Source organism: Natator depressus, chromosome 16, assembly GCF_965152275.1.
Source record: "Natator depressus isolate rNatDep1 chromosome 16, rNatDep2.hap1, whole genome shotgun sequence".
Classification (NCBI taxonomy): Eukaryota; Metazoa; Chordata; order Testudines; family Cheloniidae; genus Natator; species Natator depressus.
In genome coordinates this window covers 13090709-13107033 of record NC_134249.1, presented here as the reverse complement: position 1 = coordinate 13107033, position 16325 = coordinate 13090709, and the positions used below count along the sequence as shown (strand labels likewise).

Sequence of the window (16325 nt, the reverse complement as noted above, 5' to 3'; positions counted from 1 at the left end):
ACAGAGCTGCTGGGAAAACAAAGGGCCTGAAGGAAATGTGGCCTAGTAGGCAGAGCACTGGATTGCCCTCAGAAGAGCTGGGTTCTGTTCCTGGCTCTGCCTCTGGCCTGCTGCATGACCTCGGGTAAGTCACTTCACTGCTCTGTAACTCAGTTTCCCCAGCTGTCCAATAGGGATGGTACTGACCTCTTTTGTACAGTGCTGTGAGATCTACTGCTGAAGAGGGAGGTACTGTTGTTATTCTCCACTGCTTGCATCCCAGGAATTGTTCAAATCTGGGTGAAAAGGGTGCAACCCGCAACACCCAGGAGAATGCAGACAACTGGTGCGGTGACTACACAGAAGTGATTACACCAGGTGCCAGGCAGGGGAGAAAAGGCCCATGGTATTTGCCAAGATGGATGAACCACTGCAGGCATTGAAAATCCAAGACAGTGCACAGTTACAGACAGGGCACTGTGCCACGAAAGCCCCAATCAAGGAATTCAGCAAAAAAGGGGGGCCCCCACCAGAGAACAGGTAGATGGGAGTAACCACCATCCTACATGGCCCCCAGAGGTTGATCTTCTAGCTGTGTAGGTGTGGTGGTCACTGGGGGGGGGGGGGGGAAGGAAGTGACAGAGGTCAATATGGTCATTTTCCCCTTGTACTCCCTTGTCTGTCTGCCTCTAGCTGTCTTATGCTCTGGAGCAGGGACTGTCTCTCTTCTGTGTTTGCACCTAGCACAATGGGTGCATGGTCCATGGCTGGTACTCCTAGGTGCTACTGAAATACAAGTTACAGCAAACAAAGATGCAATACATCTCCACACGGCAATAGCCTTCAGATCACCCTGGTGTTGAAGAGAATCATTTCGGATTCCCATTATTGGTCAGTACTAGAACCATCTGCCTCTGCAAGTGACGATACAGGATGGAGAGGTAGGAAGGGATGCCTACACCTTCCACTAGATTAGGTAGCACAGACCTCCTGCCCTATCCCATGATTTGGGAGATGGGGATGAGTTTTCATCCACAGAAGAGAGAGACGCCCCAGGCCTGAACTCTCAGGGGACCTACGGGTTGTTTTGCTTAATCTCCCCCGGAAAGGCACATCAAAGTGGAAGAATCAGCCTCCCACTCTCCCGGATTAACTGTTGTTTCCCAACAAGCTGCAAACAGTAACAGGAGGAAGGCCCAAAGCTGGGTAACAGGTTGGAGAATGCAGAAGGCATTAATTACAGAAGAGCTAACAGACACAAGGAATTATTCCAGGGATTTCCACAATTCTGAGAAGAACTAGAGAGGACTGAATCAGATGCGAAAAGCATCATCATTTCCAGATTGTTTGCTGACGTACAGCAATGTGCAAGAGGCAAGGAATCTTGAAGGTTAGGAATTACTCACTGCCACACAGGACTTCATTTCAATGCTACGCCAGGCCTTGTAAACTGGATATTAATTTAATGTGTTTGAAAAGCCTGAACAAAATATTTACTTCCAAAGGAAACCAGATTGTGCTGTTGGCTGGAACACCCGATCACTCTGTGCACTGTTACATACAAGCCGAATATTTCATCCTGGGCTGTCTCCCATCAGGGCCATGAGTTCCTTAAATATAGAATAGTCTTGAAATGAAAACCCAGCTGGAGATGTAGTTAGAGAGTTCCAAAAAAGCCCATGTTGAAACAACAGATCAGCAGCTAGATAACATTCACTGAACTCTGTGGCCATGAAGGATGCATTTATATTTAACCCACAATCTAATTCTTTAACGTTGTTTGTTAACTCATTAAGTGACCTATGGAGAATCTGAGTTTACAGCCAATGCTGATTTAAGAGTTTGCTCTGTTTAGCACAGAGGTGTGTTGAGATTTAATTCATCTCCCTGACTAGGTTATCATGATTTGTGACATACTGTCTGATCAGTCTGTCTAGATTCTAGGACAAGTAACTTATCATTGGTAAGGTGCCATCAGCTTAGTGGATATGAACTGACTGCTTTTCAAACATCCTGCCAACTTGAGAAAAGAACTTCATTCAAATCCAGAAACCTCTCTTATTAACAGTGAGCTCTACTTCATTTTCTTCTGAAGTCTGTTTTATGACTTCAGAACAGCTCCTGGCCAGGAGACCAAATCCAGCAAGGACACTGGTTGGGCTATAAGCCTGCTTATTTTATTTAGCCAAGGTGAGACATCTGCACCTCACAAAAAAGGAGGTGGGGGTGGAGGCAATTGACAATGGTTAGTAGGGTTTAAAGTAATGTTTGTAAAGGGCTTTGAGGATAAATCTCTACCTGTTGTTGCAAGAAAACAGATTAAATGCTCTTATGTGTAGATAAGAATCAAGGGAGCCACCTCCCTCCCTAAAAGTGTTAAATGCTGAAAACCCTTCCTTCCTGAAACTGGAAAGTCACAAATGCCATGGAATTTGGCTGGATTGCAATTTGGCTCAGAGGCCTTGAGGAAGGAATCTGAGTGGAAGTTAAGTTTGCACATTCCAGTTTCTAATTGGACTCCATTCCTGATTCCTTCTTGCCCGCTCTTGCTGGGCCTTAGGGCTTGTCTTGATGGTGGAAACTTCCTGGTGTAGCTAGAACAGAATAACTGTTCCTCGGTAGCTATTCTGGTATAACTGCCCCGGTGGATACTATTGCAAAATAAGTTATTTTATTCCAGACTAATTACTTCATTTTCAAATGGCTCTGCTCTGGAACAGTGGCTCCAGCCTGGGCAGTTGTTCTGGAATAGCTAGAGCAGGTTATTCCACTATACCTGTGCCAGGTAGTTTCTCCCATGTAGACAAGGAATATTCACAGCAGAACCAGGGCCTGGCTTCCTAAAAAGAAGCTAAAATGAAGGGAGCTAGAAAGGACTTGCTTCTTGTGGTTTTTACCTCCCTCCAGATTGTGCCTCTGATTGACCAGGGGAAGCGGGGAACCCTGTCCCAAGAGATGGGCATTTGTAAACACAGCAAAGAGGAGAACAGGCTATTGGAGGCTGTGGAGCTGGAAGCCAGAAATGCCTCAGCTCGATAGTCAGCTCTGGCAGGCATAGTGAGCTACAAACAGCCTCTCAGTTAATCCCCCCGGCCGTGCAATGCAGAGCATACTCAGACTGAAAACACCTGCTGTACGTCCATTTGCTTCATTCATAGATTTGAAAAGTCAACAAAGAGTAAGGGCTTGTCTACACTGGCACTTTACGGTGCTGCAACTTTCTCGCTCAGGAGTGTGAAAAAAGCCCTCGTGGAGGTGGGTTTTTTAGAGCCGCGGCAGTGCTTTAACATTGCCGGTGTAGACGAGCCCTAAGATACAGAAATCCTCCCGGCAATGTCCCAGCAGAGAGGGGCAGGCTGGGACAGCGACAATAATACAGACACAAGTCTGTGGCAAGCCTCCTAGGAGGAAGATCAGCCTTGTGGTTAAGGCAAGGCACTTAGGTATGCAATGCTGAGTGACGCGGCACCTAGAAAAAAAAAAATCACAGGAATGCCTCTGCAATCCATAAAGCCTGAGCTCTGTGCCTAGGCGCCCTGTACAATGAATGGGGGGAGAGGCACCCTTCTAGTCTGACCTCCTGTGTAGCACAGGCCATAGAGCCTCCCCAAAATAACTCCTGGAACAGATCTTTTAGAAACAAATGCCCAGTCTGCATTTAATTACGGTCAGTGATTAGGAATCCACCATGACCCTTGATACATTTTCCAGTGGTTAATTACTCTGTTAAAAATTTACATCGTATTTCCAGTCTGAATTTGTCTAGCTTCAACTTCGAGCCATTGGATCGTGTTAGACCTTTCTCTACTAGATTGAAGAGCCTATTAAATAGTTGTTCCCCGTATAGGTTCTTCTAGACGGCAACCAAGTCATCCCTTAACCTTCTCTTTGTTAAGCTAAATAGGTCGAGCTACTTGAGTCTATCACTGTAAGGCAGGCTTTCTAATCCTTTCACCATTCTCCTGGCTCTTCTCTGAAATCTCTCGGATTTATCAACATCCTTGAATCATAGGCTCCAGAACTAGACATCGGATTCCAGCAGCAGTGCAGCAAATGGAGGAGTAAAAGAACCTCTACTCCTACCCGAAATTCCTGTTTATGGATCTCAGGATCCCATTAGCTCATTGGGCCAGAGTCAGAGAGAATGACAAAAGAGGGAAATGATCCTTCCTCTCCTCCACCCCTTAAATGTCTCGTCTATTTGGACTACCCTCCTTTGTGCAGACACTTAGGAAGTGCATGTGCATTGCTGCACTTTGCCCTACCCTGCTGTGCCTAGCACAATGACATTCTTATCTTGAGGCCTCTATGTACTTCTGCACTACAAATAATCATGTGCTAAATTAAACAGGCACCTAAAGCACAAATCTACAGATTACAGGATCCATCAAAGGGGTGGGGATACATTAGTGCATGTTTGCACAGTGCTCTAGGGACTAGGTTAAGAACACTGGTGCTGCTGTTGAAACGTGGGCAAATGCCTGACCTAGAAAGCAAATGGAGCAGAATTTGCCTTGCTCCCACCAAGTGCCAGTGGTGAATTTCCTTTTGTTAAACAGTTCTCAAAATGCAGCACTCAGGGTCTAAAAAAGGGCCAACGCTTCTTCCAGCACTGGCCTTTATTTGCTTAGGGTTAACAGGTTGATCTGGTTTCAATTCCCATGAACACCTGGTCTTTGTGAGCCTTTTGACATCTTGAAACGGATTGACTGTGTGGATTAAAATCAGCTCCTTTGGCCAACACTAAGTATTCTATGTAGCCAGAAGAATGCATCCTAAATCACATTAATGCAGTTTTCGCATGCAATCCCCCACTCCACAGGGTGGATAAAAATGATTTTTTTTTAAATAAAGATTTTATTTAAATTGGATTTTTAAATATTATTTAAATTATAATACTTTAAAAAAACTAATTTAAAATGAATTTGAATGTAACACAAAATATATTAAGGCCTAAATTTATTATAATCTCTTTAAACATTTAAATAAGTAAGTAGCCTGAATCCATGAGTCTATAAAAATTTTTTGAGTTCAAGGCTGCTTTTCTATGTAAAGGAAGAACCTAGGGAAAAACATTAACTTTGGAGGTCAAGTTTCATAGAGAATAGGTCACGTGCAGTATTAAGGGCTTGATCCTGGGTAGGTGAGGAGGGCGCTCAGGGGGTGCTCTACTGGTTGCGAGAGACGAGCAAAGTCATCACAGGCACTGGGACCCAGCTGCTGACACCATGGTGTATCCCATGAGTCTCCCTGGGTGGTCTCATACCCCTATTTTATAGCTCCTCCCTACCTGAGCTCTGATTGGCTTAGTTCTCAAATTATGAATATTTACGACTCCACTCAGTCACCATTTCCTAACATACTAAAAATGCCTAATTAATAAAAATCTGAAAATATGAAGCGACATAATTGCTTAAGTAAATGGATGTTGTTACAGTGTACTCTCCTGGGAAGCAAAAAGATGTACCAAATCAAGTGTAAAGGTTCCATGTAGCTATAAATCAACATATTTTAATGGTTATATCATCCAATGAGAATGCACCATTCTCTAGGAAATAACAGAAGTACAAATGGAAAAGTTGTTTAGAATCAGTGATTTAAATCGAGGCTTTCCACTTGGTTGTTTAAATCACCTTGATTTAAAATCAGTCCACCCCTGCCAGGAAGAAAGAGAAAAGAATGAGCTGTCTTGCATTGCTCCCAACAAGCCAGCTGAAAGGTATTAATGGCGCTGGAAGGGAGCCCATGGGGCAAGTGAGGAAGTATATGGGGTGGGATTTAAAAGATTTGGGCATTTGATAACAGAGAAACTTTTTGGGGGAGGATGAAGCAAAACCCAGGATGCCAAGTTTAACCAGCGTGCAGCTCCAAGCAGATTATCTTGGAAAGGGTGCAGGTTGAGTCTCTCTACAGCAAGGGTTCTCATTTCTCCCTGGCTGGCACTTCCCCTTCCATGTGCAATCTCACAAGCACCTTGTAGTGGCGACAGCCATAACCTTCATGGAAGGGGAATACTGGGGCCAGGTCTATGCTACAAAGTTTTGTGAGTATAGCTGTGTCTCTCACTCTCTCCTCCCACCAGCTGACATAGGTATGCTGGCAAATCCAGGCGAGCACTTCCGTGGGCCCAGCTATTGTCGTCAGGGAGGTGGTGTTACCACGCAGCAGAAAAACTCCTTTTCTAGGTATAGACAGCTTTACATGAGGTGGCTCTGCCCGTATAGCTGTATTACCAAAACCTGGGTAGCGTGTAGACTAGCCTAGCCCTCTGAAGCTGTTTAATAGATTCCCGGCTTCTCCACAGTTCAAATGAGGGACCAGAACCATGTGTTCAGCCAGATCGCTGCAGATGGCCAGCAGATGCTCCACGGACCAGTCTGGGAACCTCTGCCTTTTGTCTTTCCGGACAAAAGCAGTAGTCAATGCAGGCACACAGAGTGGATCTGGTCTGCCCAGGATTGAACACTATCTTTTCCTGTACTGGGCAAGATGGTGGCAATTGCATCAATGCAGACCAAACTCCCTTTCCATGTATTGCTCAGGCATTTCAAGCTAGATCTACTTTGCATCTTTCTTGTATTCCTCTTTGAGACTGGAAACCCCCACCCCCATTTCAGGGGATCCACTACACGTTGGGTGTGGGGCTTGTGCTATTTGCAACCCTCTTGATTTCCCTTCTGACCCACCTCCAGTAATTAAGTCAAGGGAGGGAGAGTCCTGCTAAATAAGCCCTTCATAGCTTAGCTGCTATCCCAGAATTCCTGGAGGGATTCCATGGGTCAATTATTTGTATTGCAGGGACATGTAGGAGCCCACTGTGCAAGGTACTGCATATACACAGCTTCACTTTCATCAGCAAGGAGATTAAGAAAACCCAAGATGCAACTGGGAGGGGAGCGAAGGGGGGGAGAGAAACAAACCAAGGATCAATAAGTGAAGTACCAAAAAACCTTTATTTTCCCCAAAACCATAACAACATTTGACATTATAGTGATTTCCTCTTATATTTGTTATTTTTCTACATTAGGAACCAGATACAGAAAATACAGACACGATCTGCTGAATCAAAGATGGCACAGCATTCCATTAGAAAAGAAACAAAACTAGAGGAGCAAGATAAAAATGGTGAAAAATAGTCATTCCCTCCAGCCCATAAACTTTCCGAGAATCAACATCAAAATAGAGCCGTGGAAGTAGCTTTTCTCCACGCACTTCTGCTTTGTGAAAAAAATTAGATTTTCTCTTCTTTAGATTTCAAAGTAAAAAAAAAAGTTAAATTCTCTTTCAAGCCATTTTGGAAATTTGCATAGACCCATTCCCTTTCCAAAAATATCTGTAATCTCTCTCTCTATAGCATCTGAATATAAATCGAGTGCGCTTCTCTTCTGAAGATCACTGAGTTCAATTCACGTTCGAGAAAATAAAACATGATCTCCCCTTTCCCCCCCACATGAAAAAATATGGGCTTTAACAAACATTTTCTTATTCTCTCAAGGCAAGTAAGAGGATCAGCTGCACCTCCATCTCAAACCTTCTTCCAAGTTCCTGTGATTTCCCAGGTTTTCTATGCTCACTCCTTCCCAGTGGGGTAGGAGCAACAGCTCCATGGAGCTGTGGAGGAGACTGGGTTAGGACTGCAAAGGAGGGCTGATGGAAAATGCAGCTTGGGGGGTGGGGACTGGACTTTGCAGGATCAGCCCATTAGGTAGAGGTGACGGCTTGTAAGTACCACAAACACTCGCTACCGGGCGCAGTGTTTGTGGGAACAGGCCCAGAGAGACCAGCCCTGTCTACAGGACTGAGTCACTGGAGCAGCAACTCCCTCAGCTTGGGATTGGGGGAGAGGAGAGGAGCAATGAATTAGTTAGCAGCTCCTGAGGTAAGGCAGCAAGGGAACAGGGTGGGGAAGGTTTGCTCAGCTCCCTCTCCCCAGGAGGGGAGCCTCTCTCACCTGGGCACTCTAGTCTCAAGCGTACCTGGAGCGAGATTTCCCAGAGGGTGGTGAGTGCAGAGTCCAGCTGCACAACCATGACTTTAAAACGACGACGCAATAAAATAAAATCAATCCCTCCTATTAAATTTTAATGCAACAACTTTCTTCAGATCTCAGCCCAGTTCTAAACACTCTAAAAACCAAAACAAACACTTAAAAGGGCTAAACTTTCCTTCCAGAGGGTGACGGTGGGGGAGACGCTAAGAAACTGACTGTCCTTAAATCATCAGGACAGCATGAAAGCTCCCATTTAAAGTGCCAGTCACAGAGAAACTGGAGGCATTAGGTCATCCTTTCCCCATTCCCATCCCAAGCAGAGCCGAGCCAGTCTCCTTCCCTGACTCATTTGGGGGCTATGCCGAGTCATGACCTTTACATCTGCCCTTCCCATATAATTCTTCAGTTTATAGTTTCTTTAAAAAAGTTAATAAAAAAAGATAGGCTGAAGACCCCACGCTTTGCAGTGGGCTTCCAAATAGAAAGGTCTTGAAATGTTAATCTGTTGTAATGGGGAGTGTGGAATCCAGTCCATTCCATTCCAACTTGGCCCTGGGGGCTGAGGGCAGGGGGGCAGGGAATCCAGCTCTGCTCCCCGGGGTCAGCCCAGCTTAACCATCCTGCTCTCCTGCACCAGAGACCAGGGCCTACACCCTTGATCAGGGATGCAAAATCTTGCCAGAGGGCCCTTCCCTTGCCTAGTTCACTTCTGGATCCCCTGAGAAGGGGACAATTGGGGGAGGAAAAGTTACCTCCCTTAGCCCCCCCGGAATAAAATATCCATGAAACAACGACAACACCACAATGCAGTCAAAGAACACCAGCCTGCTGGGTTTATAAAAATTCAATAAACTTCAAGGAAAAAAGACTTGGAAACTAACCAGTGGTTTAAGTTTGACAAACTTGCAAAATATTCTTCAGCATCCCAACTAGCAACAAATACCAGCAATGCCATAAGGAAAAAAGTGCTTGCAAGATACAAAGCTTCCAGCCAGGCAGCAGGGCTGCTGTCCAGATGATCCCAATGCCTGCTCAAAGTACACATGCAGCACCAGGCTGCGGGACTGTTGGGCATCACTTGTGAGGAAGGATGCGAAGCTGGAATTTGGTGTGGTATGTGGAAAGACAACTCCTCCCTCCCTGGCCCTGTTCTGAACAATCCAAGATTAGCTATACTCACTTGTTCCAGATGACTAGGGCTGCTCTTAGTCAAAACAGGAGGGGTCTGAGCTAAAAGCTGCTAACAGACCAACATCTACAAACTCATCAACAACTGCCAGGAAACAAGACCAAGAGGCACAAAAACTGTCAAGAATTTAAACAGCAGAGCACTGAACTGCTGCAAAGCCAGAGACAGCAATCTACAGAAAGGCCGCAGCTCTCCAACATCTCAGGATCAGAGGTTAGGGTTGCTTGCCAGCCTGGTGACAGGGGAGGACATAGGTTTTGAAAGCTAACCTGCTCCTCCTGTTGTCTCCCTGGAAGGAGCTATTTCTCCCTTTGTCTCAAAGGGTGTTTTGTGACATGTCTAACAGCAAACATCCCCTCCCAGTCCAGTTACCTCTCTTGCCAGCTGGAACCCAGAACAAAGGCTCTTGGTTCCTAGCCATTGCTGTAGTAACAAGCAAGATGGACACCGGAAGGAAGCAGCTAAACTGACCTGGCTTTGTACTCATTCCTGGGTTACTCATCTCCTCCCAAGTCCTTGAACTGCTGCTGGAAGGTGGAGGACATTTAGGAGCCGGTTTCCAGGAGTGCTGCATACCCACAGTTCACTCACTGCTCCCACTGACTTCAGGGGGCTCCGCACCATAGAGTGCCTTTGCCCACAGGGAAAGCAGTGGGAAGCACTGCTGGAGGGGCGCTGTGCCAGCCAACCCACCTTCTCTGGCAGCAGCTCTGGAGGGAGAGGCAAGGAACTAATTCTCCCCCTTCTCCAAACCTTTGGGATCCTCAACAGTGTAGAGCCAGCCCTACCTAAGCCAGCTGGGCATCTCACCAACCCGCTACCAACCTGAGCGGAGAGGAGATGATGATTAAAATGTAGGCAAGAGTGAAAGGGCCTTGGCTTTGGACAGACTTGGTCTAACCAGGAGCTCTTTCCCATGTTCAACCAGAAGGTTTGACGGGCCTAGACCAAGATTCGTTAATTCTTTCCGAGGGGAAGGTAGGTGGCCGAGAGAAAAAGTGCCCTCCCAAGATGCTGTCTGCACAGCTACAGAACAAATGGAGAGGGACTGGTGGGTCTGTCGCAGAAACAGCTAGAGCCAGCCTTGCTGTTCTGCTCACAGAATCCTCCCCATCCAAGCCACTGGTGCTAGTCAGACTAGAAATCCAGGCCCCTTCAGTCTTGCAATCATCTGTGGAATTGCCTTTCCCAGCAGCTCATCTGCATGTGTTTTAGTTACCCAGGGACACAAGCTTTAGTCCTGAAAAAAGCTTGGCCATAATTAAGAATTTGAAAAACTAAAAAGATCAATCAGAAATGACTTCTTCCTGCTAAATGGGACAGCGTGTGTGAGAAAAACAGGATGTGTGTGCACGCACATGTGTATTGCCAGTGACCTGGAGTGTGCTGTTAATCAAAGCGCATGGCTGCCGAGTGCTACTACCGGACAACAGCAAAAAACGAACGAGCACCACACAGAAATAGCTTATAGGCTGAAAGCGCCTGTACAGAAAGGGCTGCGAACACAGCCTGCAGCCGACCCAAGGCAGAAGCCTGCCTAGATCCTCACCTGTAATTCAGCAGCCGGGAGAAATCTACAAGTGGGAGCTGAAAAAGGCTCACCTCTTCTCTGCCACATCGCGCCAGGAAAAAAAGGGCAGTTAATGTTTCAGGCAACTGCAGAAACCAAATGAGAAAAAGCTCAACCGTGAAAAGATCAACCAAGACGACAGGTTTAAGCCTGTCCGACCCAGAGTTCGCACCTCCGGAGCGGAGGAGAATGGCTGCTGTGGCTAGTGCAGCAGGAGGGCTCCACCCCACCAAAGTAGCGGAGATTTAGCCATTTCTTTCTGCATTAGTCAAAGCTGCTCCCCAGCGTAGAAGGGGACTGACTTGACAATGGCTCCCTTCTCGCACAGCACGAAGGGTCAACCAGAAACCAGTTCCCTCACTGGCTCTGGTTGGGAAAGACAACCGTTTAGCCACTCTTGCCATGACGGGAGAGATCATCACAACCAAATCACACCCCCTGTTCTGGGCACATATGGAATTTCTAAAGTGCTCCTGCTAATACCAACCAATGAAAACGGCCTCCCATGCCCAGCAGTGAAAGGCGGTACTGCAGTTAGTGAAGCTAACAAGCGATAGCATTTAACCTTTAACATTGACTTCCATCTCTGTCTGTTTCATTCGTTTTCTGAAATGCACTTTTGGGAAATGTTTCCTATGAGCAGATGATTGGGGGGGTTGGTTTTTTGGATTCGTTGCTCAGTAAAATGTTGCCATAGGAGGTGAAGTTTCCTTGCAATCCACAATGCAGAATCAGTGGAATCAAGTATCCTACAAGTGGCCAGCTCATTGTTTCAACAAGGAACTGCTCTCGTGGTTTGTCAGTTCTGGTTTTCCCCTTCAGTGGTTTGAAAAGTTCACAGTGGTACAACCCAAAGGTTTGCAGATACAGGAGTGAAGAAATCCCTAGTAAGGAAGCAATGCATGGAATGAGGGACTGGGGAAGGGAGGAACATCCTCCAACAAAGAGAAGGCTTCCAGACAGACCCCTTGGATCTGCAGGGAATTCAAGGGTGTTTGGAAGCACGGGGATGAGTGGGGAGTTAATGCCAAGGCAGGAAAAGTGCACGTTCTGGAGTGGTATGGTCTCGGAGGCGTTCTGCAGTGCAAACATAAGGGGAGGGGTCTGGAGAAATCCCTTCTGGAATGTTGCATGTAGAGAGGTAAAGATTGGCATCCGTGTGGCAGAGGACGGGGTAGGGGGTCTGTTGCCAGCAGGTCTACCCTGTTCTTCACATTTAACGGGTTTCAATCACCACTGGCTCATAAATTCCAGATGAGACCCTGCAGGAGGAGGGGGGAGAACAAGTTCTTGTATTTACACCTTTAGATTAATACAGAAGCATCTACGCAGAGCTCAGAATTCAGGAATTTTTTCCAAACAAAAAATATACTCAAAATAGCTAAACCAGCCTGCATAACAAAAGCGAGGCAGCCAAATGGCAATCAACATCCCAAAGCTGGAAAGAGAACTGGCTGTCACACACTTTTCCTTCCTGCGAGAGACAGATGAAAGAGGCTAGGCAGAGGACATTTGGAAAGGCTCCAGAGGAGAAGCTGTCTATTGGAGCAGCGAAAGCCTTAGCACTCCAGGGCTCTAGTCACAGCTTTGCCACTGACTTGGTGTGTGACTTTGTATTAGACACTTCACCCCAAACTCCACTTATCCTGGAGCTTGTGAGGTTTAGTGAACGTAAATGGCTTTGAGATCCTGTGATAAAAGGCGCTATGGCAGCGCAAAGCATTATGGGAACACTATTTAATAGCATCTCTCCTCACAGAGGAAACGAGCTCTGAGTGGACACAGGAAAGCATGCAGCTGAGAATGGAGAATGAATTAGGCTTTGCAGTTTTGCTACAATCCAGCAGGGGGCAACAAAGTTGCCTGCCTTGAACAGGCTTTGAAAGCAGAGAAAGATAGACCAACCCTGGACTGTTCTGTACTTTTGCACACCTTCCCTCTGTCCCCGTTCTAGCAGCCAAGATCAAATACCCTAGTCAAGCTTCTGCTGAGCTCTGAATACACACAAGCACAGCTGCATCCTGTGACTAAAGGGATCCCAAGAGTATTAATGTGGGAACAAAGCCATCATGTATCACACGATCTTCAGAAATTTCTACTGAGGTGAGGTGAAAGTCTCCTAAACACAAAGAACAAGCTTACCTATCTTTACCGAGCCCCAGTGTCCACCAACCTTTCAGGAACCATACCTGTTTCCCAGCTGAATCCCACTCAATGTAGTTGTGCCATCTCTGCTCACAAACAACCTCAGGTTACTGTCTGCGGATAGGAGAAGAGGAAGAAAAGATAGTAAAATCCACAGTCCTTCCTGACAATCCCCAGATGTCCCCTCCGGTCCATGTTACACAATGCTCAGCAAGGGAAAAAAATCCATTTTCTTTCCATTTCTGTGAGCGCGGGTGAGTTTACACTCTTGCTCTGATGGTTGTGAAGCTTTGTGGAACTCCCGCTCCTCGTTGCTTTAGGAAAGACCCCTGGGGCAAATCAGACTTTGGAAGAGTAAACTTAAAAACAAATTTTAATGAATACGGTTTTGATGGCTAGGTTGGGTTTTTATAAACTTCTAAACCGTGTCCTGAATTAAGGAGTCCTTAATAGGATTTTAAAAACTCAAACAAAGACAAAAACATTCCCCTGCAGAATTTGCAATCTCATCATTACACCACTATGGAGGTACCCTGTTCTGTCTAGTTTTCCCACAGAGAGTGAAGTGCAAATTCATTAATGAAGCACGATAACTCCTTTTTAATCATCCAAGCTGACAGAAACGCATACCGTGAACTGTGTGAGTAATGAACACCAAATTAGATTAAAGTTTTGAGTTCTAGTAAATCTAAGCTGTGGTTTGTATAATAGGTAAGAAAATTAGTTTAAAAAAAAAAGCATTTATTTTAAAAGAGGACTATTTGAAATTTTCCCTAAACTGACCAATTTTTAAAAACATTGGTTTCAATTCCTTTAAAAAGATTGATAAGGCTTTTTTCCTCCTCTGCAGTATTCTTAAGGGTCTTCTGGTCAGGCCCGAGTGCCAGTATGTTTAAACCCTTCCTTCCCCTCTCTTTGCACACACCTACCCTGCTTCCGCTGCTGCTACTGGCAAACACCCTCTTGCACAGCATGGGAAAAAGCATGCCCAGGAGCTGCCCCCAGAGCTATGCAGGAGGGTGATCCAACTGAGCAGCAGAGCAGAGAAACTGACTACACATGAAGTGCTGTCAAAGGTAAACATGGAAAAGAGAAGGACTGTTTGCCTCCAGCCTCACGGCTGCAGTTACTTGTAACAGTAGCAGGTACATACTGTTTTCAGAAGGAAATGCAGTTTTCACATCAGTGGGGTCCCTTTAAGGTATCTGCCACTGAAACTTCCAGCAAGTACTAACAGCAAGTTACAGGGGCGTGGGAGGCAATATCGGGTGATGCCAGAGCTGGGATTAGAGAGGTTGATGAATGTCGCTAAGGCTGGAAGAGGAGCAGCAAGTCTCCCCTCTGCGCCTCGTATTAATCTCACCTTCAGTATTGCTGACGTCCGAGAAATCCTGACTCTGCATAATTTTCTCCACTATGTCATCAGCATCAATCCTAGTATCAACCACCCACGTTGGGTGACTCTCCACTGAATCCTTTTTCCTTCTGGGAGGGGAAAAAAACAAACAAACAAACAGATTCAGCCCCTAGGGTCACAGGCTGCAGTGATGTCTGTGTCCTTTAGCTATAGCCTCTTCCTTTCAGATTATAGCAACAGCAAATCTGAGGCCATAAAGATAAAGGAAGAGTGAAGGATCCTTTGTTTCTAGGCCTTCCCCCATCCACAGAGATATCATCTTTACACTGTACCTACCGGGATGATCTATCCAAAAGGATGTTTGGTCTTGGGGGGCGAGGTGGCTTGTCTAGTTTGTGGTCCCGTTCTCCCTCAGGACACTCCACTGTCATACTGAGCCCCCCAGAGGCGCTGCTGCTGCTGGACGTATTCCGGCGGTGGGTCAAATCAGACATACTGGAGGAGCGAGAGTGCTCCGTACTATAACCTGTGGATAGAGACTCATTACAAACCAAACCTACCATCCCACAGCAACACAGTGCAAATAGTCAAGTCTCCAGGCAGGGCAGGGACGTTTCACTGAGGAGGAGAGGAACCTTAGTCCACAAAGGCAGAGGATTACACAGATCAGATCAGATCTGCAGTCATCACAAAACTGGGAGTTCAGAAGGCAGGCTCAAGAGCAGCTGGAGGTCAGAGGTGTGGCTGTGAATCACTCTCAAAGGAGGAGAGTGCCACAGAAAAACAGATTTGGAGATCTGAAGACCTGCGCCTTCTTGGACACGGATGCCAAAGTTCAGCAGGTCAACAATTACCGGAGATTTTGGACTGCTGGCTGGCATAGCTGGAGTTCCGTGAATGCCCTGAGTGGAATACTTCCTCTGGACTGGACAGATTCTGGTCTGGTTCCTCTGGAACACCTGCCAAACAATGGAGCACTCACATTATCTCTCAGCCAGCCAGCTCACCACTTCCCACAGAAAGACTGGATGGGGACGTTGTTGCACTAGGGCCAGGGAAGGCTGGAAGGGTGCACACTTGTTGCTCTGCACTGACTTGCACGGAGCTAGAAGCTGCCAGGGACCACTGATGACAGTAGCAGTGAGAGGCTGTGTCAGAGTAGTCACCCATTCCAGTGGCTGATGGGGTGCCCAACTCTGGAGTTCCCACGGATCTCCAATCCCTCAAAGCCCACGGAGATGACAGGTCACGTCTGAAGCTATTTCATAAGTAAAAGATACCTTTGAAAAATATTAAGCCAGCTTGGTGCACGCCATGCAAGAGATCAGGTGTTATTTATAGGCTCTTCACTACTCAGACCAACAGCGGCCTGTGGAGTACGGCGAAGGCCATAATACAGGACTTTTCAAGTGAAGAGTGACAGAGGGTGGTACAAAAACCAAAAGGGGCAGGATTCTCAAAGCTCCAACACAGATGCGGGAGGATCCCAACAGGTAGGGAAATGCACCGAGTTTGTGACAGGCTGACAAGAGCGAGGTGGATTGCCAGTTAAGGCTCTGAATCCATCCTTCCCTCATATACACAGGTACAAGTTGGATGTGGGGTCTGAGTCAGAGATGATGGTAAAGCTCAGACTGGAACTCAGCCCAAGGGTGAGGCTAAAGGAGGACAGACAAATGTACGATATAAAACAAGGAAGGGGAAGGACTCCTTCCTGTTAGCTGCTTTTCTTACTACTATAACCCCCGCTCTTCTACCCTCATAAGGGTGAGTTTCACCATCATTACATCACCTCTGAATGTGGCCTGAAGAGTCGGCGCCCCCTCTGAATTTCCCGATTTCCCCATCTCCGCCTGCGTGTGAAAGGGCTGTAAGGAGCCTTTTTGGTCTCCTGGGTAAACACATATGCCAGGTTTTATAAAGACCCTCACTTACCCTTTTCTCACCCACTGAGGTGAACTGGGTAGCTCCAGATTTTGGTGCACTATGTATCTGTCACAGTATATTTGGAGCCCCATCACTTTAAAGAGGGGAGCTAGGGGAGGCTGCAATGTCCTTGAAAAATGGAAGTCTAGGAACTCTGCTTCAGCAGGTG

General features: G+C 46.5%; 1 protein-coding gene across 3 annotated transcripts in view; it reads right to left on the bottom strand.

The window, feature by feature from the left end:
- Nucleotides 1-6937: 6937 nt before the first annotated feature.
- EEIG1 (estrogen-induced osteoclastogenesis regulator 1) overlaps nucleotides 6938-16325 on the bottom strand; it is a 44615-nt gene continuing 35227 nt past the window's right edge. For all 3 annotated transcript variants that reach the window (XM_074974162.1, XM_074974160.1, XM_074974163.1), the window contains exons 8-12: nucleotides 15085-15189; nucleotides 14567-14756; nucleotides 14237-14358; nucleotides 12918-12987; nucleotides 6938-11990 (exon numbers count right to left, since the gene is read on the bottom strand). In XM_074974162.1, coding sequence (XP_074830263.1) covers nucleotides 11945-11990; nucleotides 12918-12987; nucleotides 14237-14358; nucleotides 14567-14756; nucleotides 15085-15189 — 533 coding nt within the window. In that variant the 3' untranslated portion in view covers nucleotides 6938-11944. The remainder of the gene's footprint in view (nucleotides 11991-12917; nucleotides 12988-14236; nucleotides 14359-14566; nucleotides 14757-15084; nucleotides 15190-16325) is intronic.